We start from the raw sequence: 23,647 nt of genomic DNA, 5'->3' as shown, positions 1-23,647 counted from the left end.
GAAAATAAACAACTGGAAGTTTTTAAACTATCAAGAAAGAAATGTTAAGATTCCCTGAACCAGATTTAACATTTTGTTAAAATACCGTTTTAGCTAGGCTGTTAAAGAGGAAAATCTTTTTGTTAGCATCAAGGTTACTTTCCTTTTTAAGAAAAAAACATGACTGGTTTATTTTTTTTTAAAAACGTATAAAATGTATTTTTATTGGAAAAAAGTATTAAAGTATAACGTTAGACGAAAAGCATCCAACATAATGCAGTAGAGAAATGAGTCCTTCAGTCTCGCCAGAAGTTAAAAACCTCAGAGAAACACTTAAAGAGACAAAAGTTCCGTTCTGCCCTCTACAGGACGATTCCCACAACCATAAAAGTGCCCACTTGCATTTTTGGCAGGATAAAATGCAGGAAAGCACTAAAGTGCCCCAACCCTCCTGTCATCTGCTAACTAGCATCTTCCGGGAGAACCTAAATTGTCCTCACATCGGATTGTCTCCTTTTTAAAATGAGGAACCCCCGACGGTTGTGGATAAACCCTGTGAAGTGCCCAATAAGGTCCAGCCCAAGTGGTGCTGAATGGGCCCTTCATTCTAAATATAAAGCAATAAACCCTCCAATGGTCCAAATGCAATAATGCCCAGTAGGATCCATTTCCAGCCCATAAAGCCCAGCAGGACCCCCCCCCCCCCCCCCCCCCCCCTTCCTGAGTCTGGCGCCTCCCGAGCTGCTTTTCACACCTCAGATCAGTGAGAAAAGAGAGCAAACTGTCTTTTTATGAACTGGTCTCATTCACTGGGCACTAAAAGGAGGTTGTGGTGCGTTTGTGGTCAGAGCCAGAGGCTGGAATGAAAGGAACAATGGCGGCGTTGCTTCAGTGATGCCTTCACTGTCCCCTCTCTCCCTCTCTCCCTCTGATTGGCAGAGGTGATAAGGCCGGCGTATCAGCGGCGTGTCGGACAGGGGGCGTCGTAGCAACGAGTCGGATGGTCCGGTTGGACCGTGTCGCCTTGGTCACGCCGCCGGTGGCGTGGTGGCGTGCTGTCTCTGGAGCTGGAATGCTTGGATTATTTATGCTGTAGCCTCGTGCATCACACACACACACACACACACACACACACACACTTCAGTGGAGAGACGACCATATTAATACCCTCCAACTCAGGGTGTCCCAGGCCGACCAAGTTGTCCTCCCTCCCAGGGGTCCGCCCCAGGGGGCCGTTCCCATACGTAAATGGTAAGATACAAAAACAAAGTTTACATAAGCGTCCTCTAGGATTTGGACATAATCTGAAGTGTCCACTCAAGGGGTGTTATTGTTTACATCCGCCATTTTGGAACACTCAGTCTAGGTTACTTCTGACAGATGGTGTGTGTGTGTGTGTGTGTGTGCGTGCGTGCGTGCGCGTGTGCGTGCGTGCGTGCGTGCGTGTGCTCTCCAGCTGGAAGCCTTCTGCTCGTTACCTGATACGTGCCGAGCTCACTCACATTCCGGCTGCGTGAACACAAACATGCGATTCAGTTGGCAAACTGTGATGTCACCGATTCTGAGCTCCATGGCAACAGCGAGTGGGGGGGGCGGGGACCGACACTTGTACACAACGTGAGGGTGAAGTTGATATAAATAGCTCCTGATGTTTGAAGGGTGGGTGGGCACTGGTGTGTGTGTGTGTGTGTGTGGGGGGGGTATTCAGAACTTTGTGACCTTCCTCCTCCCTCGTCTTCATCCACATGGACACCGATGAAGACGGTGCAGGAGGCTCTCCAGGCTCTACTGGCCCGTCCCAGGTTGTAACTGGGGGGGGGCATCAGTCCCTGCTGGTCTTTTCTCTGTCCACATCGGTGAATTCCGATTGTTTGGGCTGATCTCTCCTGATTTTGTTCTGAACCCCGTGTTCAGGTGTTCCCACAAGCTGTTCCCATCTCCTGTTGGTGTTTGGGGGTTTCTGCTCCCTCCCATTTGTTTGGTTCTGGCTGCTCCCTCCCAGTCTCTGTTTTGTCCTGATTTGGACTCTTCCTTCGAGTTTGTTTTGATTTAATCTGTTGTCCCTTGTCTCTCTTCTGACTAATTTCTTCTCCTAATTTTTTTTACTATTCCCTCCTGTCTTTGTTCCCACTCTTCCTCCCTCTCAAACGCTCCATTAGAAATGTTCCTGTGAATGTTCCCTGCTCCAGAACAAAGGTCCAGTCAGAGCGGTCCTGCAGGCTTTGATGAGAATGTTTGGGATTTAAAAGCACATTAGCATTCCAGCGTTCCCATTCTGCTGTCACATGAGCGTTTCGACTAAACTGGGAGCAGGAATGAAGCGACCGAGCCAGTTTGATCAGGGAACGATGGACCTGTCGGTCCCATGCAGCCTCTGCCGGACACCACGTTAGCTTTAGCTGAACCACAGGACAGTTTCATGTAGCATGCTAACAGGCTAAACGCCAGCCTGCAGGTTATCTGTCCATCAGCTGACCTGAAACAAACAGAGCTACGGTTGCTAATGGAAGAGTGTGTGTGTGTGTGTGTGTGTGTGTGTGTGTGTGTGTGTGTGTGTGTGTGTGTGTGTGTGTGTGTGTGTGTGTGTGTGTGTTTTCAGGGTTTGGATCAGCGCTCATCTATATTTAATCCAGTAAAAGCTGGTTTACGGGAACTTCCTGTGGAGTCCAGAAGCTCCTTTTAACCTGCTCTGACATCTAGCAGATAATCGATACAGGCCACGATCATCACGGGCGTCTCATTAGACCAGAAAGCCTAAATTATTGAACGCTTGGACGCATCAAAGCACAAACATCTGTGTGTGTTAGCAGAGTGTGAGCTAACAGGAGGAAGAGGATGAGGAAGAGGAGACCACCTCCACCAGAAGCTGCAAATTTGACCTCATTATGTTGTGTACATTAGCAGGGGCTAACTACCATTTATTTTGTAGATTCCATCTAAATGGCACATTTAAATACTCTTATTTTGAAATATAAATAATAATTTCTTGCGGTCGAAGTGAGGAAGAAACTTGTATTCGTCCATGAAAAGAAACTGTTCAGCCTCCTGACTCAGCCCAGACCCAGAGCTCCCCCTGGTGGTGAAGCTGTGGTACTGCACACACGCATCATTAGCCTGATTATTCTCTTTTCACCAGCTAATGACCCCCCCCACCTCCTCCGGGGCTCCGCAGTGGGGGCATTTAGATCCGATTAGATACTTGTCACTTCCAAGTCGGTGGAAGATGCAGCCGATGTCACAATACCCCCCCCCCCCCCCCCCCGGGTCGACACGGCGCCACCCACGAGGCCCCAGTGATCTCATCTGCGCCCCTGCGGAGATGTTGCTACGACCGGGGGAAATTCTAATCAGGCTAATGAGACGTTGCCAAAAATTAGAAATATATACAATATATATATTTATATTTTATTTAAAAAATGGGTAAATTGTTCAATTTAATTAATGATCGGCGCCAACTGATAATAAACTAAAGTTCGATTGATTTGAGGGAAGAAGTAAGAATCGATTTAAAATGTTTAGAGGAACATTTTTAAAGTTCTTAATTGTTTTTTGTTTTGTTTTCACAATTGTTTAATTGTGAAAACTTTCTTTCTTTCTTCTTTCTTTCTTTCTTTCTTCTTTCTTTCTTTCTTCTTTCTTTCTTTCTTCTTTCTTCTTTCTTTCTTTCTTTCTTTTCCTCTCCCACATGCTTCGATTGTCCTTTTGTCCTTTTATTACGCGGAGATATTTATAAAACTCCAAGGGGGCGGGGCCAGCGATGGCGACAGAGACTGTTGCCTTGGAAACAGCGCATCGGAATTGATAACATAGTTCTGATGTTCTACCTTTCGCTTCCTGTTTTGCCCCCCGGCGCCCCGGCCCACTGAGTTCAGCTAAGTGTGTGTGTGTGTGTGTGTGTGTGTGTGTGTGTGTGTGTGTGTGTGTGTGTGTGTGTGTGTGTGATCAAGTTATCAAGATCAAGATCACAGTTATTTCAGGCCTGTCGGTGAGTCAGGAGCAAAAATTGGATTCCAGTAATTAGAAAAGCAGAGGTATTTTGGATTGTGGGTCAGTCTGTGGCTTCACCAGCAGGGGGCAGCAGAAGCAACCCTACGCACAGCTCCCCCCCCCCCCCCCAGTTTGGCTTCATTTAACTGAACTTTTTGGCTGAAACTACGTGAGTAATGTCTCTATATCTTCCTACTCTCTCAAAACATGTAAAATTCATTAAAAAAAATAGCTTTTATGATCTGAAAACAAGTATTTAACCCAGATTCTGCCCAGATTTGACTGGTTTCTGAATCCCAGTCTGGTGTCTGACTGTTGAATCATTAATCTAATAACAGTTCAATAAAAGTTCACTTTAGAGTCAACAGTCTGACTAAAATCAGGCCTGAATCAGGCACAAATCCACCGGTTCCTCTCAAGTTTCTCTAACTTGTGACCCCCCCCCAAACTTCAGCCAAGCAGGCGTCCCTCTGGAACTGCTCACATCACAAAACGGTTTCACTCGGCACGCCAGAGCCACCAGTCGCTTTAGCCACGCTAATTAAAATGTAGGAACAGTCTGAGACGCCGGCACGTTTCTCATGATCCTCCTAGTCAAGGGCTTTGATCTCTACATATTTCCTATTATCCATTTTGCTTTGGTCTTAATTGCAACTTCTGATTGAAAAGAGGAAAAAAAGCCCACTTGCTACATGAAAATACCCAGAAACACGCTGCTACATTTAGCTTAGCTGTGACTTCCTGTTTTGATGTCCAAATTACGCTTTTTATTTAAACTAAATGAATGTTGATTAAATTGTTTCTGGGGGATTTTTTGGGAAAATGAGTTGTTAAATTGTTCTCGTTTCAAACACGTTTTCACATGTTTCATCTGCATAGTGACAAGAAATTCAAGCGCCGCTAATTTGCTCTAAACATTTGATGGAAACTGGCTCAATTAATTTTCCTTTTCCCATTAAAGTAAAAAAGATTGACTTTTATATTCCATTGTGTTGGTGGAACGTAGACCACCAGTCAGTATAATTAGCACGTACAGCTGCGCAGGTGTGCTAGGATGCTAGGAATCATGTTATGAGGCGCTAACGCCAGGTTGGTGGCGAAGCAACCCCCCTGCTGACTGGCCTTTAATCTCCATTGATCCCGTAGCTGCGAACATAAAAGGATCAACAGGATCGAGCGAGACAAGAGTGCAGAACAAAGCAGAGGAGCTTTCATCTGCACGTCTTTGATAAAGGAGAGCCGTTTCTGTGGCGCTCCGTCTTTTCACACCCACCCAGAGCGCCGTGAGCCACAAACCCAAGTGGGTCGGACTGAGCCACGCCGCTAACAGGCGAAGTGAGTCAGCCGCTCGTCCACCTCAGCTGTCCATCCACCTCAGGGCATGTTAGCGCCGACAAGCTAATGCTCATTAGTGTCTCTTTAGATTCACAGTGTCATCGGGCATTGAGAGGGCGGAGCTTTTCAGCTTTGAGCTAGCTGGTTTTAGAGACGTTAATTCACTTCTGACAGACTTCATTTTTCTGACAGACTGAGGCTGCAGTGCGTCGTGCGCGCTGCCGAGAAGGTGATCGGCTGCAGGCTTCCATCCATCCAGGACCTGTATATCTCCAGGACCCGGAGGTGTGCAGGTCGGATCACGGCCGACCCTTCCCACCCTGGTCACGGACTGTTTTCCCCCCTCCCCTCAGGCAGGAGACTACGGTCCATTCGGACCAGAACCTCCCGCTACACTAACAGCTTCTTCCCCTCTGCCATCAGGCTGCTGAACACCAAGTGACTCATCACTTAAGCACCATGTACAGCAGCCAGCCGGACTCATAAACAATACACTACTCCTCATGGACCTGCACTATTTCTCACCACTCACTATTTATGTAAATACTGTATATAAGTCTTATTTTATTTTATTTATCTTATTCTAGTGTGGTGTTGATGTCTAATGTTATGTTGAATGTCGCAGCGGCACACCACGACAAATTCCTAGTTTGTGTAATACTGTGTATTACATGTACAATGGCAATAAACCTTCTTCTGATTCTGATTCTGATTCTGATTCTGATTCTAACCTGCAGTCTTGGTGGAACGGGAAAGCGCCCGTTGTTGTTTTGCTAACATTTTTCCCAGACTTGATTAGCATGCTGGTCAGCAACGTTGGAGTCCATCCTGGACGGGTCTGATGGCTCAACAGGTTCTGAAAGAAATTAAACAACCTGCTAACTGTTAGCGAGAACTTCCTCAGTAATTGTTGATTTCATTCAAGTCGCCGGTCGTCGTCAGGGGCGACCTTCTCAGCCCTCCACCTTCCCGTCTGTGTCTGCGTTTTCTGCTGATTAGCGTCCACCGACATCTAAATGTCTCCGTCTGTCTTTAATCACGAGCTGTGTTTGTCCAGACCCGCTTCAATTATTCAGCATGTTTGCTCAGCTAACGGCCGCGCCGCCGACCGGCGCTGAAGGACGCCGGCGGCTGCCTGACGCGTTTCTGAGACACTTTGATCTCTCGCTTCATCACCGGGGACGGAGACAGTTTAGAAACGTCCAATCAGTGGAAATTTGTCCATCACATGAAAGTTCAAACAGGAGTCCTGTCTCTCTTTGTAACCAGTCTGTTCGTCCACTCTGTCCCACTCTAACCAGTCTGTTCGTCCACTCTGTCCCACTGTAACCAGTCTGCTCGTCCACTCTGTCCCACTGTAACCAGTCTGTTCGTCCACTCTGTCCCACTGTAACCAGTCTGTTCGTCCACTCTGTCCCACTGTAACCAGTCTGTTCGTCCACTCTGTCCCACTGTAACAGTCTGCTCGTCCACTCTGTCCCACTCTAACCAGTCTGTTCGTCCACTCTGTCCCACTGTAACCAGTCCGTTCGTCCACTCTGTCCCACTGTAACCAGTCCGTTCGTCCACTCTGTCCCACTGTAACCAGTCCGCTCGTCCACTCTGTCCCACTCTAACCAGTCCCCTCGTCCACTCTGTCCCACTGTAACCAGTCTGCTCGTCCACTCTGTCCCACTCTAACCAGTCTGCTCGTCCACTCTGTCCCACTGTAACCAGTCTGCTCGTCCACTCTGTCCCACTCTAACCAGTCTGTTCGTCCACTCTGTCCCACTGTAACCAGTCTGCTCATCCACTCTGTCCCACTCTAACCAGGCTGCTCGTCCACTCTGTCCCACTGTAACCAGTCTGCTCGTCCACTCTGTCCCACTCTAACCAGTCTGCTCGTCCACTCTGTCCCACTCTAACCAGTCTGTTCGTCCACTCTGTCCCACTCTAACCAGTCTGCTCGTCCACTCTGTCCCACTGTAACCAGTCTGTTCGTCCACTCTGTCCCACTGTAACCAGTCTGTTCGTCCACTCTGTCCCACTGTAACCAGTCCCCTCGTCCGCTCTGTCCCACTGTAACCAGTCCCCTCGTCCACTCTGTCCCACTGTAGCCAGTCTCTCTTTTCAATGCTGCGTTTAAGGTCAGTGGACTCTTTTATTTTCCGACTTTAGCTCATATTTTTACTGGCTTTACTGGGACGGTTTTGATCTGAACGATGTGAGCTGATAGTTTGGACCCGTTTTCCCGAGAGTCTTTAGAAAGTGTCTTTGTTGATTGTCCTCACTGTTATGAAGACTGAGTGTGTCCTTGTGCTCGCTACATATTGAGTAGCAAAATCTGCATTCTACTATCAATGTGAGGACATTTTTGCTGGTCGTCACAATTTTAAAAGACCGTTTTATGGTGAAGACGTAGGTTGAAGCTGGCTAATGTATCATGACTGCGAGAGTCCTCACAAAGATAGTACAGTCTGTGTGTGTCCTGTCAGACGTCCCTCAGACTTTATGAAGAGGAGGTTGATGGTGGAGGCGTCCTCACAATGGAGCTTTGAGCGAATATTGTTCCCTCGCAGTCGTCGACGTTCCGATGTGACGCGTCTTCTTTCATCCGTTACAAAAGCAACAGCTAAAAATGACCTTTGACCTTCCCAACGCCTAGTTATCATTCCCTGTACTAGTAACGATGTTTTTACCTCCTGGGGCTCCTGCTGACAGGAAGCGCAAATAAATGGATACAACAAGTCAAATCACACACACACCACACACACACACACACACACACACACACACACACACACACACACACACACACACACACACTTACGTAACCCTGCAGCTTTAACGTGATACTTTTTGCTTTGCCTCATTTAACATTTACTCGGATAAATAATTCACTTTCTTGGATGGCGATGGGAACATTTAACGAGGTCCAGCGAGCAAACGTCTGTTTTTGTTGTACGAGCGAGGTTTTACAGCGTCTCGTTAAATTAGAAAACATCACGTTTGGACTAAATTACCTCGAGACAAGACGCCGAACTTTGAATAAAAGTTTACCGACACGAGCGTTAGCGTTGTGGTGCTAATCGCAGGAATGCAGTCTGAAAGCTGCTCATCCTGTCTTTTTTTAACCATTCGAGCGGCACGTGTGACCTTGGCTCAAGGTTGATGGGAAGAGGTCGGAGCAGCTGTCCACGCCACGCCGGAGGGGCCGGCTCCTCGCCACAGCTGAACTGGCCACGGCTAACGACGCTTTAATGGTTTAGCATTCCTCTTAACTTTAGAGCGGAGTCACCAAGAGCAGAAAACAGCTGACTAACCTTGACCCTGACCCTTGACCTCTACTATATGGCTCTGCGAGGGCGGCAGGTTACCCTTTGGGTCATCGTTGCCTCAGCTCCAGCTGGACACGGCTAAAGTAAAAACGTCCTGGTTTTGGTCTAGAAATGCTCTCTAAACTGTGTCAAAGGATCAAAGGAACTTATCCAACATTTCATCAACTATTTCCTGGAAGTATCAACACTGAGGCATTCTGGGAATGCTGCATCCTCCCCCGTGCTTGAACGAGGTAGAGCTGACACCAAAGGAGAGGACCAAAGCTGGGTCCAACCTCTAGCTCCTCTGGAGTAAGACGAGGACATGAGAGACAGAAAAAAGGGGTGAGACAGGTGTCGGATTATCCATTAAAGACCCATTAAATTTGCATGTGACTCCAGGTGGAAGGTTGTGAAGCGCTGTGAGGCTGATGTGCTCGGCAGGGTGGTCGATGGAGCGGGGAGGCGAGGACGGGGCTGTCCAGGCGTCCTCTCCCTTCAGTGGGACGACTCTCCTGCGCTAACAGGAGAGGAGGCCGACCCTCCGTCGATACGCCCCTCATGGTTGCCAATGAGCTCCCGCGGCTAACGGGGGAGGACAAAGGTGTGAGCGGGGAGGACGTCTGCTCCAAGACTAATGGCCGCTCTTATCAGTCTCGTCTCCTGCTATGCTAGCAACCCTTTCCCCCTTTTAAGTTCCACTCTTGATAAAACCCTAAAACTAAGTTCTCTTGAGATCAAAGCAATTTAATGTGGTCTTTTGGTGTCTATTTTAGTCCCTCTGACACCGATACGGATCTCTACTTTCAGGTTAGCCTGCCCTGTTAGCCTGCTATCGGGTTTCCAGCCTCAGTGATGCTAATTGTGATAAATATGTGTACTTCTTTCATCTGTTCTGGAGGAAGGTATCTAATGAGCTGTTCCACTCGCCTTTACTCACTAACTTCCTTCCTTTTCTCCTATCCTTGAGGCTAAAATGCTTCTCTTCCTGTCCGGTGTCCTGAGGGGAGGGTCTCCCTCCAGCAGGGGTCACTGTTGACCCGCCTTCCACCTCCTCGCTGTCAGGAGCTGAAGCATGACGGAGCTGGAACAATAACGGGATTTTAATATCTGGGTCAGCCAAAACCTCCTGATCTTAGCAAAGAGAATATTTATTGGCTGGATGCGAGGGAGCGTCGGAGCGCGCCGCCGCTGCTATCGGACGGATCGGGAATGCATAATTAAGTTGCGGGATGCATCTGCATGACAGGAGGTGCACATGCAGGAGAGCAGCGAGCGAGGTGCCACCTTGTCAGAAGGGCTGGAAGGAGAACAAGAGCAGGGCGCCGGATAAGAACCAGGCGTTCCCTTAATGGGTTTTGTAGGTCAGACCGGTTTGATGGAGGGAAACGTTCGGGCTTTACTGGAAATCAGAACTTTGGTTGGGAACATTTCCCTCAGGATGCCGATGATGCATCGCGGAAAATTGATTAGCTAGCGCCATTTGCCGAGAGATCCAAGCCCGGGTGTCGTGTTTCTCTTCTCACTATCAAAGGACGGGTTAGCGGCGGTTCTGCTGACATGGCAACAAAAGTTGTACTGTGGTAACTGGGTAGCTTTGTCTTTGGAAGTCCGAGCTGGCCGTAGCGCCCCCTACAGAGGCCGGTACGACCACATGCCTGCCCTTCCATACCTGAATCCCAGGGCAAGGACAGTCGTCCAGTCACCGTGGCCAAATTTAACGGTGCATATAAATCCACCGAGTCACTGCTTGGTATGCGGAGGGCGTTAGCTCATTAATGCTAAAATAAATCCTCCCTGCTGAGGAATCACTTGTAGGGTTTAGCAGTTTAAGGACAATTGTGATGTACCTAAAATATGAGCTGAATGGAGATATTAATGTAAGCATTTGACTATATCTTAGTCTAAAATATGGATTTTAAGGAAGTGTGTAGCCGTTTTCTGCGATGTAGCCGTGAATCCTGGCTGAACAAGAGGAAGAGCAGCTTAAGGAGCCTCTGATCAATGAGGGTCTTTGGACGGGCTGTTGTGGACAGAATAACCAATGGCCCTCTGGGAAAAGCTTGCCGCAGCGGTCGGCCAATCCCGCGGCAGCAGGCTGAGGGGATCAGCCTTTAAACACAACCTCTTTCACAAACCCACGGCGAGGAGGGCGAGACGGCGGCGTGTGAATATCAATGAGAAGCATCCTGAAAGGAGTCGGCTTCCTGCGCCCTGAGACGGGCCCGGCTCTGGTAATCCTACCCCTCGGGTCCTGGGTGACGCCACCGGCTGTGGGCGACGCCTGACCTTTCGAACTCCGGCTGCCCTCCCCGCCTCCATAGTCGTCGGCCTCAAGCGCGGGGCTCGGCGGCGTTCTCGGGGGATTAACCGACGCTCCCTCAACGCCCGAGTTAAAAATTATGGATCAAGCAGCGGGTCCGTGACAGGGTCAGGTCATGGTCAAGTATCTTTTAAGGGTGCAGCGCCGCAGTGAATAATTCTGAACGTCTGAGAGGAAATTGATGGAGGTAACCTCTTCAAGTGTATGCTAGTCATGTTAGCTGCAGCGTTTTCATGCATTATAGACAAATATAAGGAAGAGAAGAACATAAAGCGACCAAGAATTCTGTCCAAGGGGACAGCACTCGGTTGTTTACTGACAATCGTATGGATTTTTGCTTTGATCTTTATCAATATTCAGAATGTCACTTTGATCTCTCAGAGTGTTTTTTAATGATGAGGTAAAGGAACCTGCCCCATCGCAGGAACTTTTGACCTTGGCTTTATCTTCTTTTATGTCACTCTTCTCTGATAGCTTTTGTGGCGGGCTGCGACCGTTAGCTGTCACCGAGCGCATGCTAACGCCATCGCTAATCTGATGGATGACAGAAAAGCCTACTGGTGGAGCCGAGGTGACGGGCTGATGGTGTGAGCGTAATTTCTTTTCTCCTGCGAGGTGGAAGAATTGCCTGGTTTTACAGGAGCTCTTTCTTCACGTCGGCTAAAAGCGGAAAAATGTCCTTATTCTGTCTGAGGTGATCGGAGAGGAGAGACGACGGATGATAGAATGAAAGCGGTTCCTTTGCTGCACTGGAAGCTTTCATTGTTCAAAATCCAGGAGAGGAAATGAATTAAACCACGGGGAGAAGATTTGTGTTAATGGACGGATGTTTACTCAAAGAACACCAATGTGAAGCAGCTAACATGAAAGGGAACCAAAAACGGGACAATTGGGGTGTTTCTTTGGTGCCTTTTCGGAATTTTTGATCGTAGCAACAACAAAAAAAGGATGTACATAATTATTCAACATTCTTGCCCACCTTTACAGTGAAAAGTAACAAAGCACGGGCAACAACATGGTATGTTTATGCTATTGTCCTAATAGCTAACTCTAGCTAGCGCTGCGATGATGATACATAATGATGTAATTTGTTCCTCAGCCTTGAAATGTTTTTGCCATGTTTTTGCTGCCTGTTTTGTTCGATATAAACACCCAAAAACAGCATTTTCATCACCAGCCAAAATGTTCTTTGTCATGCTAGCTAATATGAGAAATGTTTTTTTTGCCAGATAACTCATTTTTTTGTAACAATAGGGGCTCAAATCCATCCAATTAGCTTATAGCAGCGATGCCTTCTGTGTATTTATGTCACCACTTGAGCCTGAGCACAGTCCTCTATCACTCCTCAACTGATAGCGATACCATTAGCAAATGGCCTCATAAGCCTCATAAATTTTACGAGAAGCGTTTTTACCTTTCCAACGTTCTGATTGGCTAAAAAGATCTTAAAGGATAATCCGACCTCCACGTGTGACTCTTGAGTAGCCACTGCTAGCTGATGATTTAGCTCAAGGTCTGATATTTAGCTTAGCATCTTACTGTGGCCACTCTATGAAGCTTTTCTGGTCTCCAAGGTCGAGCAGAGAAACGTTCTAAATGGAAGTTTTGCTCCAGTTCAGCTGTTTATCCCTAAATCCAGTTGCCCAACTGGACAACAAAGGCTCCGCTGGAGCTCCTTTCAGACAGGATAAAAACTTGGGTGGAGGCCGTCATCTGGCCTCATCCCCGACCAGCTTTAATTAGCCTGTCGCAGCCGTTACATCACGTATCCGAGCGGCGTCGCCCGGGGGGGACGGCGTCGCTCACCGAGCCCGCAAACTCCCATCTGATTCACGCAACCGAGAGCAGCGATTTCCTCCGGATGAGCCGGAATGGTGACAACATTCCTCCTGTGAGTGCAAACATTCTGCTCCCATCATGCCTTGCTCCTTCCCCGGCCCACCCAGCAGACCTCGGCCAGTTCAGTCCCACGCTGTTTTTCCCCGCTGATGCTCGGTCCTCCTCCCCAGCACTTATTCCGCCACGCGCAGGGCATTCCTGTCCCTGTTCAAACACCAAATTCCTTTCCTCACTCCGGTACTCCCCCTCCTTCGCTTCCCTCCCTCTCTCTTCATTTTCACTGCGAGTGTGCAGAACTCCCACCTCTGGAGCGTGTTTTTCCAAAATCCTGCTGCATCCAGGCTTGGGAATACAGGTCCAGTGTTGGGGCAAAGGCCATTGGAAGGAATTGCCACCGGGTTCTAGAACGAATGATGGAGAGGTGATGATTAAAGGGGTATTAGGGGTCCAGCGAGATGCTAGCCTCATGGAGGGGGACCCGCTCCCATTAACATGTGAATACCACTGATTGGAGCATAATATCATGGGAACAACGTCTACACCTCACAAATGCTGTGTGGCAGAAAGTTAGCGTGTTTTTATAACACCGCTTTGCTAATTTTCTGTCGCACCATCTTTTTATCGCGCTATTTTGCATCAGAAACGACGGCGATGTGTTTCTAAACGCACACCAACAGAATATTCTCCTGAAATCTGAATATCATTAATGAGCGCTTGGATTGGACGCGGCTGCCCTTGAAAGCATCACACACACACACACACACACACACACACACACAGACCTTGAAACAAAGGACTGAAATGTCTTTGAGAAATATTTTTGATACTCAACCAAGAGCAGGTTGCAATTTTACCATTTTTGTGGGGACAGGAGTCATCAAACAGCTGGAATAAAACCTTCTAGAGCCCACTCAGGACATTAAAATGTTTTTTTTAGCGAGCTTTCAGCCTGCAGATGTGGATCCTTCCTCGTTCCTGTGATCTGATATGAAAGAGAGACATATTTGTGGTTTAAAAAATATATTTGCTGCTCTGTTGCCATGGCAGTGGAACTTCTACATCTCGTTTCCTTTTTTTTTCCATGGAAAGCTGGATTTGGGAAGAAGCTCATTTCCCTCCCTCCATCCTTCCCTCCTCCTCCTCCTCTTCCAACCTTCATCCGGGTCAGTTGAGTTGGTTGGAGCTCGGTGTTGCCTTCAGGGGCTCCTTGTATAGTTGTCCACAACTGAGTTTGGAAAGTTTTGACGGTCATCTGCGGACCGTTTTTAAATGATTTTGCATCACTTGTTTGGGTTTTAAATCAGTTGATATTCAAATTGAGTTCAAAGTTAAAAGATGTCATTTTAAAAAAAAGCTTTGACGGGGGTGGGGGTGGGGGGGGTGGGGTGGGAGCAGAAATACTTTGCTCCTTCGACGCTGTTTGAGGCAGTTGCGAAGTCCGATTCTCGAGGCAGCCCCTGAAGGCGCCACTAGTTGGGCAGTTCTCGGTTAACGCAAATCCAGATGATCCAGATGATCCAGCTGCGGGACGTGTGATGTGTGTGCGCGCACTGACATGGACACATCTGGCGCTCACCGCTGAAAGTGGACGCATTCGCGCGTCGCGGCCACCACGGAGGACCCCGACGGCCAGAACCAACTTCTTCTGCCGCACTCATGTGATTTTCTTTTCCCCTCCTCTCCGGAGTTCCGAGCCATGTCCAAGAGTCTGAGGAAGAGGAAGAACCACTGGACTAACAAAGTCCACGAGAGTGTCCTCTGCAGGAATGAGGAGGGGGAGCTGGGGCTGGAGCTGAAGGGCGGCGCGGAGAACGGACAGTTCCCGACCATCGGCGCGCTCCTGCCGGCCAGAGCAGCCGGACACAGCGGCAAACTCAGCCCGGATGAACTCCTGCTGGAGGTCAACGATACCCCGGTGGCCGGACTGACCACCAGGGACGTGCACGCCGTGGTCAAACACAGCAAAGACCCCGTCCGACTCAAGTGCGTCAAACAAGGTGAGAGGACGCGCTAAAAACGTGTTTTTCTCCTTTGTTCCGTTAGCGTTTAGCTCTTATTTTCTGACCCGCAGTCGTTTTTTGACAGATTTTCTCCCCCACACCGACTCCCCCCTCTTCTGTGGGCGAACTTTCTCATTTAAATTCAACTTCCTTCCTGTTTTTTTTGTTTTATTTTAAATTCTGCTTTTTCCGCGTAACTTTGAAACAGTTTTTGTTGTTGTAAACAGTGTTTGCAGCCGTGTTTTGCTTGTGTTGGAGGCTCCTGTTGCTATGTGTAGCATAGAGGGGGTGTGTTCCATTTGGCTCGGTGTGAAAACACCTTCTTGTGTTTCGCACTCCACTTTATCCACTCTTTTCATGTCAACGTTAATTATCACGTCTTTAAAGAAATAAAATAACCGAGAGATTGAAGGAATCAGGGGAGAAATCGTTTTAAAAGACGCATTTTTTGTAAATAAAGCCTTTTTGGAGGATTTCTCCATCTTATTTGTGAGATTTGGCGACACTTTGAGGTGAAAACACAAACTTCACAACTTAAACGGCTGTTAACCACGTCAGGAAGCTAGTTTTATATTTTATTTTCCAAGAAATAAAAAAAAAAAAGGCTAGAAATTAGCAATCAAATTTAAATGTGACCCTCACAATGTAAAATGGCTGAAATACAGCTGATTGGTGCAGAAATAAAATAGTTTTGTCCGTAGAAACATGGTGGAGCAGCAAGCTAGCACCCACGAGGGGGCCCCGCTGTCAATCTTTAAGTAAATATTCTATTTACATGCCAAGAAACTGGCAATGATGAGTTTGCAGGGTTACACAGCAAAAACGCCGTTGTGGTGAGGGACTCGGACTGTAGCGCTGGACAGCTAGCGCTAAAGTTGCTTATTTTGTTGGGGAAAGTGGCATTAAGAAAGGTGAACTAAATAAACATTTAAAGATGGAAGCTGAGCGCTGACCGTTCCCCACTATCAGTGACAGTTAGCAACAAGGTCACGGCCTGCGTTTCATGCGCGGCTGCTCTCCGGAGCGTCTTCGCGGACTGTCTGAATAAAACATGGACTTCTCTTTCACCGGGGATTTTCTCCGACGGTCACCCGGGAGCCGGCGGCGCTCTCTCTCTCTCGCGTTTATCTAGCCGGAATCGCCAACTTTAATTACGATCTCTTGCGTAATTATGGAAGTTCGACGGTGATTTGCACCTTCGCAGTCATGAATCATGCCTCAGCGATTAGCGCTTAGCTTCACTGGCGCTCTGATGGGGTTTAAATCTTTAACTCCCTATCGGGTCCCAGGGTTTTATGCCCTCTTAATGCCACCGAATGAGATGACTTAATTAGCCTAAGGACGTTAGCGTCATTCGAGTCTCTGTATTGCCCCCTGCTGTGAGTGCGCGATGTGGCTCACTGTGTACGCTTACCTGTCCAGGGTGTGTTGGGATGGATACCGGGGTCGTTCAAGGGTGGTCCAGACCTGTTCTGGTTCCACTCTTGCTCAGGGGACGTTCTTCTCATCAGCTGGTTGGCGGCTACCTTCAAACACCTGTGTGGATTTACACCTCCTCTGTCGGTGACTCGGGTGCATTTCTGACCACGCGGCCCTGTTCTCTTCCACGCTCACTCCGAAGTGTCCCAGTTCGGCTCCCAGGGGGGGTTTAATGCAGCCGCTAGCTCAGCTGTAGCTGCGCTCGGACACGCTAATGGAGTGTCACTGAGAGCAGGTAAAAGTAGATGTTTTCAGGTCAGCCGCTGGCTGCCGCTGCGCTCGCTGGGTGCCCACTTAGCATCGGTTAGCAGCCTGAGCAGCACTTTAGTGCTTTAGCTCATCTATTCTGGTCCAAATCACTGATAGGTTTGCAGCGCTTCCTCTCTTGATTTGGGTTTTTTCCACGCAGAGAGACACCAGCGTGCTTGGACGCACCAAGTGGGTCCCCCGCGGGGGCTAATGAATGTAAATAGCGTAAATACGGTCTTGCTAAATTTATTCCGGAGCGGAGCAGAGTAGGCCGAGTGTTTTGCTTGTTCAGAATCGCACCACAAAGTACCACCTCTTGTCTGGGTCTTAAAACCTCAGCGACTCGCTTCACGTTTTAGCTAATTTGCTAGCATAAAAACATTGGCCGATCTTATAGAAATGTAAATACTGGATATACACATGAGAACGTTGACTTTAAAACTGCTAAATGGCATCACCGGGGCTTCCCAGCACCGCTCGGTGGACGCCAGTACGTTATGGCATCATGGAGCAAATGATCCGCGCTCGGCTAATGGGATGACTGATGCCGGCGGTGATGCGTTCGGACGCCGCCGTCCTCGAGACGCTGCGCTGATCCAGACAGACAGCGACGCGCGGGTGTGTGGTCGTGATACGGTCAGACTCTGGCCCTCTGCTGGAAGTCTTCACCAGGAAGTGGAACAGGGAATGTGTGTGTGTGTTTGTGTGTGTGTGTGTGTGTCCGCCCCAGAGGCCTTTGCACTACTTAACTGACAGTCCTATCATGCCTGACAGAGGTTTGGTGGAGAGGTTGTTTTTGTTGCCTCTTTTACAGCAGTTTACCTCTGGGGACAAGCAATAATCTCACACACACACACACACACACACACACACACGCACACACACACACACACACACACACACACACACACACTTCTCTTTCCTTGTCAGCCATCTGTTCTGGCATGTCGATGGTGCACGTGTGCAGGTGCAACAGCGTGAATAAAGCAGGAAGTGGTTGGTTCGCCACTAGCATGAGCGCACGAACGCAAGTGGACGTCGACGGGATGTTGCTTGAAAGCTGGTTTCCAGCGAACGGCCTTTGAAGAGACATCAGAGGAAATAATTGCTTTGATTTTACTTCAGAATGATAAAATCAATAATGGGTTCTGATTTCCAATAATGAATTGTTCATTCAGCAGCTGAGGACGTTCCCGTGTGCCAAACCATTCCGTGTGAAGTCTGGCATGCTTCTACTTCCTGTTTGATCCAAGTCTTTGTAACCCTCACTTCCTTTGTTCTTTATTTTTTTAGCTAGCAAGCGCATGTGCTAAACACCGAGTTTATTCTCTCGACCCTCTTTAATCTGCATATCAGGCCTCAGTAGCAGGAAATGATTCCATTTGTCTTCGCAGGGAATCTTATTTATTCCAGCTCAATCATGTTTCCTGCCTGCTTCCACCTTCTTTATCTAAAACCGATCAAAGCCGCTACGAGGAACGTTTGGGATGCCGGCAGCTCCGGAGGCAGAGGAGGAGGCTAAAGCAATCAGCACTGTGAAGCCGCCATGAATCACAATCCAGCAGCACCACCTCAGAAGATGTCGGGAGATTGGATATTTCATGTCGGGACAAGTTAATATTCCGATTCTCTCCACCCGCGAGGGGTGTGAATGCAAATGGGAAGTAAATGGGATATTTTGGATGGAAGGCGATGGGGAGGATGAGGAGAGGAGAGAATATTAAACAAATTCCTCAGCCAGCTCCGGTCACTGCTGAGTCACCAGGACGGAAGGATCAATACGGAGTGATTAAAGCTGCTCTGAGAGTTTGTCCTCTTCTCCTCGGCACTTCCTTCAGACCTCTTTTATTCCTCATCAGCGGTCGTTTTCGCCCCGGCTGTGAAGGGATCGCCGATTCATTAACACGGTTTTTGCTAGCGCCTGTCCCAAAAATGCTTCCTGTTGTTGGACAGCTGGTAGAATTCCGATCCGAGCATCTTTAAACGCTGCGAGCCGTAGCAACCGATCCTCGGCTGTTAACATCAAAGCCCACATCAAAGGTACCCGTAATGTCATCAAAGACAAGACTTTTAAAGCTGCCATTAGGGAAATTTCTGGATTTTAAACTCACAGATGTAGCTCATAAAATTCTGGCTGAACCCATCACGGTGTCCGTTTCTCGTTAGCCGCGGAGCCACTCGGCTAACACCTGGTGACTTGATAAAGACCCCAATAAGACTAAGTGTGGCATCGATTTACCACCAGGCGCAGGGATCCGACGCACGGCGCCGAGGCCTGTGTGAAGAATGCCGCATCTCCTCCCTGCTGGATCCTCCCGTGCCTCCGTCTCTCCCGCGCCTCCTTCATCACGCCTCCATATAAAGAGGCCCTCCGTCGCTGCGCCTGCAGACATTATTTACCGGCTCTTAACCCGGCGGTGGCGATTATGTGTGGACGGCCCCCAGCTCGTCTGGCTGTAAACGACCGCCGTAGCATCGCCGCATCCCCCGTTATCCCCCGGGCTGTTAGCCGGGGCACGTCAGGCCAGGCTTTGATCGCCGTGGTCGGTTTTTACCACGTTTAAAAAGTGTCTTTAGAATCAGGAGGAAGGTTTCCAGCCGCCACGTTCTGGTTCTAGCGGCTGTTTCCCTCCGCCGCGCTGCTGTTCTGCGCATCGATTTTACGCTTTCGGAGCTCTTCGCTCGCCAAAAAAAACAAGATGTTTGAAGCAGAAAGCAAAAGGAAGTTTGGCCGGTGCGGAGAATGTAGGACGCTGCTCCGCCGCGAGCCTCTGGGTAGCAGAGCTGCACCGCAGGGACCCACAGAAAGGTTCCCGCCGCCGCGGAGCTGCTGTCGCTCGCCACCAGGTGTGCGGTAATTAGCATGAGGCCGTGGCACGCGTAGCCCCACCTCCTCCGACCATGCCTGGCCCTCCAGTCGCCCTCCGCCTGTGCCGTCCGGATGTCGGGGAACCCTTCGCCGTGGTCGGCGCTGACTGATGAGGCGTTTAACAGCGCGCCGTCCGTCACCTTTAATTATGTTGGCGCCTCCACGCGTGGTTTGTTGCTCCGGAGTGGAATCGCTCCGCTGTGGTGAATTAAAGGTTTCTGAGCTGATTAAACTGACCGTTTCCCTCCAACACCTTTATTAAGCTCATTCTTCTGACTACAGTACCCCCCCCCCCCCCCCCCCCAGGCGTAGCTCCCAGTCATTACGATGACGGATGGCTCGCTATTCTTCCAGTTTGAAAGCGGCCATTGTTATTCTGATTGGGCCCAAATGAGGGCTGCATAATCACCCACTCCATTTTTCCCTCCTTCGTCTTCTTTGTCTCTCCCGCCCTCTCTCGCGCCCCCGTCTATCTTCCTGTGCCAGCGTGCCTCGCGGGTGTCGCCATCCGGCCCGCGCCACGCCCGGACCTCCTGCCGAGAGGCGGAGCGTCCTGTTATTCGGCGTCTCCGGCTCGGCGCTGCAGGATGGGCCCTGGCAGCGGGTCGGTCCCGGGTGGGTCGGCGGTGCCAGCCGGAGCTTTACCACCCCGAAGAGTCGCTTTAGCCCAATAAGAGCAAAGCCTTTTACTTTTGTTTCACTTCTGTGGGGTTCTGAACATCCTGGCTGGTAGGGGAGGGTCTCGCTAGCTCCAGAATACTCAGATCCATGTTTCCTGGGACTGGGATGAGGAACGCCGGGACAGCAGGTGACTTCCTGAGGCCTGGCATCATTTTACCCTTCAACAACTGGCCGTTCCTCTTGGCAGCGGCGCTGGAGCGCAGATCTTTGATGCCGTTCCAGGTCCTCCACGGCCGTGAGCCGGCCAATCCGCTCCATTAATGAACCCGTGTCACTTTCAGACACGTAAACACTCGGAATAAGTCTGCTGTATCCGATCCAGGGGTCCATTTTGAGCCTTCCCAGGTCTTCGTTCCCGCGTGTTCCTGACTGGTTCAGACTCCACCTGCCCGCCCTGGTCGGCCCAGCGGCGACGGCCTGAGAGGAGAAGCGTTTGGACGTTTCTAAATGTTTGGAATCGGGACGCTGTCTTCTCCTCAGCGAACAGCTTCCTCAGTAACGGTGAGCGCGGCCGCGCTGTCGCTGCTCATCAGCGTCTCGGGCCGTGCACGATGCTTTTGGAGGGAAGTACGTCGTGTTCACCACGGTGGCGCAGCTCTGTGGCCTGGAGACGCTGTCCAGCTCCATCTCCGTGGCTTCTGGGTCCTTCCGCGTCCTCCGCCTGACGTTCCTACCTTGTGGAACGCCGGCGATGCTTCGGACTGCTCGGCTTCATCTTCGAATGTAAACAGGCTTCCTGTCGGGGTTGTTCACTTCCGACTCCAGCCATCTGCTCAACGTACGCCGGACAGTTAATACACTAGTGAGGGAATGTCCAGAGACCCGAGGAGACCCTGACGGACTTCACGTGAGTCACTGGGATCAAATGAGCCCAACCCCCCCCACCATCAAATAATGAAGCCGTGGTTCCAGCTAATCCTTAACACTCGGCCCCAAATGTAGCCGAATGAGGCTATTTTGTTACAGTTGGGTCGGATTCAGACACCTCAGCATAACCCTCTGCACCCCTCCTCCCCCCCCCACGCTGGAATGTAAAGAATGTAGCCGTAGCAAAAACAATGAAAGGCGAGCGCCTGCAACACGTGTGCGTTTCATTTTCTCTTCACGAAGGCTGAAAAAGTCTCGGTCCGAGGTGGAGGAGCCCGGCCTGGGATCCGGCTGAAGTCTTTCCTCCTCCAAACACACTTCCGGCATGTTTTGGTGGCGTATTCCAGCCGTAAGCGTCCTGAGCTGGGAATCGTTGGCATCCAGCTCACGCGCTGACTCTGATTCAAGTTCAGATGTAGAGAGCCGATCAAGTGGCCACATGGAAATCCAGCTCACCGGGGTAACCGGGCCCGGAACCATCCATCCCGAGTTCCTCCCGTTCTTCACTTCCCCTCGAGGAGGGCGGACTAATCAGCGGCGTGGCGAGAGGCGACCTCGGGCTGCGGACTCGTTACTGCTCATCAGCCACAACAAGCAGGCGTCGCCGGCGCCGTCTCCTCCTTGACGCCGTCGTTGGGACCACTCGCGCCGATGAAACCCGCTCTCGTTCCGGCGCCGACTTCCCCGCGCTATGACCTCCGCTATCTCCCGCTCTCACTCAGGTGGGAGACAATGAGCCCATTTCTGGGAATTAAGCTGGGAGGAAATCTGCACGAGCAGGCGGGTTTGTTTCGCCACTCTCGGCCGGGGACGCAGCACGTCAGCCATTCACACCCCCGCTCGCATTCTCTCGCCGGCTTAAGGCAATTAAAATCTCTGGTTCCCCTCGACTGAGAGAGGAGACAAAGAACCGGGTCTGAAAACAAGACGGCATGGCGGAAAAAGCTACTTGACGAGCTTTTAGCTGACGGTTCTGACAGCTAAAATCTTCGCTCGGCTGCTGTTGGATGGATCTGTTGTTTAGATATTTTTGGTCCAGGCTACGTGAGGTAGCCGCCGCCGCGCTTCATTACCTCCTTTAATTGTTAGGTGACACAGCGTGTCATGGTCTTCTGATTGGATATTCTAATCAGTCATGAGATGAGACTGTTCCACCGTCGAGAGCAGTCGGCCCTGCTAGTACAAGAGTATGCTAGCAGGTACTCGCCCGCCAAAATAGCCTATTTTAGCCTAGCCTATGTTCTGCTACATGTGGGCTAGCTTCACAGGCTTCTGAAATCCATCCACTTCTTGGTCTTTCGTACTCGAACCCCGTCAGGAATCCCTCCCGAGACTGAACAGCGTGGTTTTGTGGCGCGTTAGCCCCTCGTCCAGCCTGATGAGTTGATGAGTTGGGAGTGAGCACGGGCTGAGCGCGCTGATTTGCTGTCAGCAGCCTGCACCGCCAGGAGGTAATTAACAGGAAGTGGAAGAAAGCGTTCTTCAGCTGGAACGCCGCGTTAGTTCAAGTTCAACACTCAGCTTTATTTTTTCTGACAGACGTGACTTTGGACGGCTTTCTTTCTTAATCAATCTGGAAAACCGTGAGCGAACGCCGGGTTATGCTGATTTATGCACATTTTCCTCCCGTCTGCCTTCCTGCTTTAGAAAACCCGACAGGTATGCAAACAGCCACACTCTTCGGGGTCTCAATTAGCGAGAAGTTGCGCTTCTTTCGCAGCTACTTTCACATGACGACTGTCACTCTTCATGCCTTGATTGGTATTAGCATGTTGTGCTAGCTTAAGCTACCTTTACAGTACATGGTGGTAGTGAAATGTTTGCTTCCTGATTAAACCTCCGTGGTGAGCTTTATGCAGATTCAGCTTCTGATCTCTCCCAGGGAACACAAACGCACCTTGTCTCGTGCAGTCCTCTCACACCTGCGGCGGCGCTAGCTCACCTCTGGCCTTCCTTCCATGGATATTCAGGTCGGGATCCGAAGGCTCTTTATTCTGGGGGAAAGCTTCAGAGTCTATGTGAAGCGGAGCGGCGGCGGGCTGGCAGGAAGTGGAAATGGAGGCTGACGTGGCTCAGAAGAGGAGTGTGGTGATTTTGAATAACGGGCGACAGCTCGCAGCTTTCCGTGAATACCGAATTTTCTCTTGCTTTGGGCTTTGTTCCCGCCAGGTTGAAGGCTGTTTTTTCTCCGAAACGCTTGGTTTCCAACGGGCACCCGAGGCTGTTTGTCTTCAGTTTATCGTCATTTCCAAAAGCATGTTTTGAAATTAAAAGTTCCTTCATGCACCTTTTATGACAGAGCACCAGGGATAATGTGCAAAGGCTCATGGGAGCTGAAGCATCTGTGGAAGGTTTTCTGCACTCACCAAGCAGCTGGCGCTATTACTCAACTCCTCCCGGGCCTTGTCACGGCGTGGCGAATCACTTCAGCTCGCTGGTCCACGTGCATTTTTAGCGTTCCACAAGCTGACGGGTGCGAGACGTGCACGCGCAGGAATGCAGAGTAACGCCGTCGGGAGATGCAGCAGCCCGTTTGCATCCTCTTTGGGGGAGGAGGATGTTAGCGTTGACCTCACTGGGCGCCTCGTCGCATCACCTGCATCCCTCCGCGACGCTCCGCCGAAGCCTTTTGCGCCTTCACCGAGCTCTTCCGGAATTAACTTGGGTGAAATCCGCTTTTTTCCTCATACCAGCGGTGATGAAAGTCCGCTCAGCTTCCTTTAATCCACCTAAATTTTATTTT

At 49.9% G+C, this 23,647-nt stretch overlaps 1 protein-coding gene across 9 annotated transcripts in view; it reads left to right on the top strand.

Moving 5' to 3' along the window:
- The first annotated feature begins 14,150 nt into the window (after positions 1-14,150).
- The window catches only part of magi2a (membrane associated guanylate kinase, WW and PDZ domain containing 2a), an 86,732-nt gene continuing 77,235 nt past the window's right edge, over positions 14,151-23,647 (top strand). For 3 of the 9 annotated variants that reach the window (XM_057022203.1, XM_057022206.1, XM_057022205.1), the window contains exon 1: positions 14,152-14,756. In XM_057022203.1, coding sequence (XP_056878183.1) covers positions 14,456-14,756 — 301 coding nt within the window. In that variant the 5' untranslated portion in view covers positions 14,152-14,455. Of the gene's footprint in view, positions 14,757-23,647 lie in introns of all 9 variants that reach the window. The other 6 variants (XM_057022202.1, XM_057022199.1, XM_057022198.1 and 3 more) reach the window with 3 other exon arrangements.

The sequence above is a fragment of the Takifugu flavidus genome, chromosome 22 (genome assembly GCF_003711565.1).
Source record: "Takifugu flavidus isolate HTHZ2018 chromosome 22, ASM371156v2, whole genome shotgun sequence".
In the NCBI taxonomy this organism is placed as follows: domain Eukaryota; kingdom Metazoa; phylum Chordata; class Actinopteri; order Tetraodontiformes; family Tetraodontidae; genus Takifugu; species Takifugu flavidus.
The sequence above is the reverse complement of the archived record's forward strand: the minus strand, read 5'-3'. Positions and strand labels throughout refer to the sequence as shown.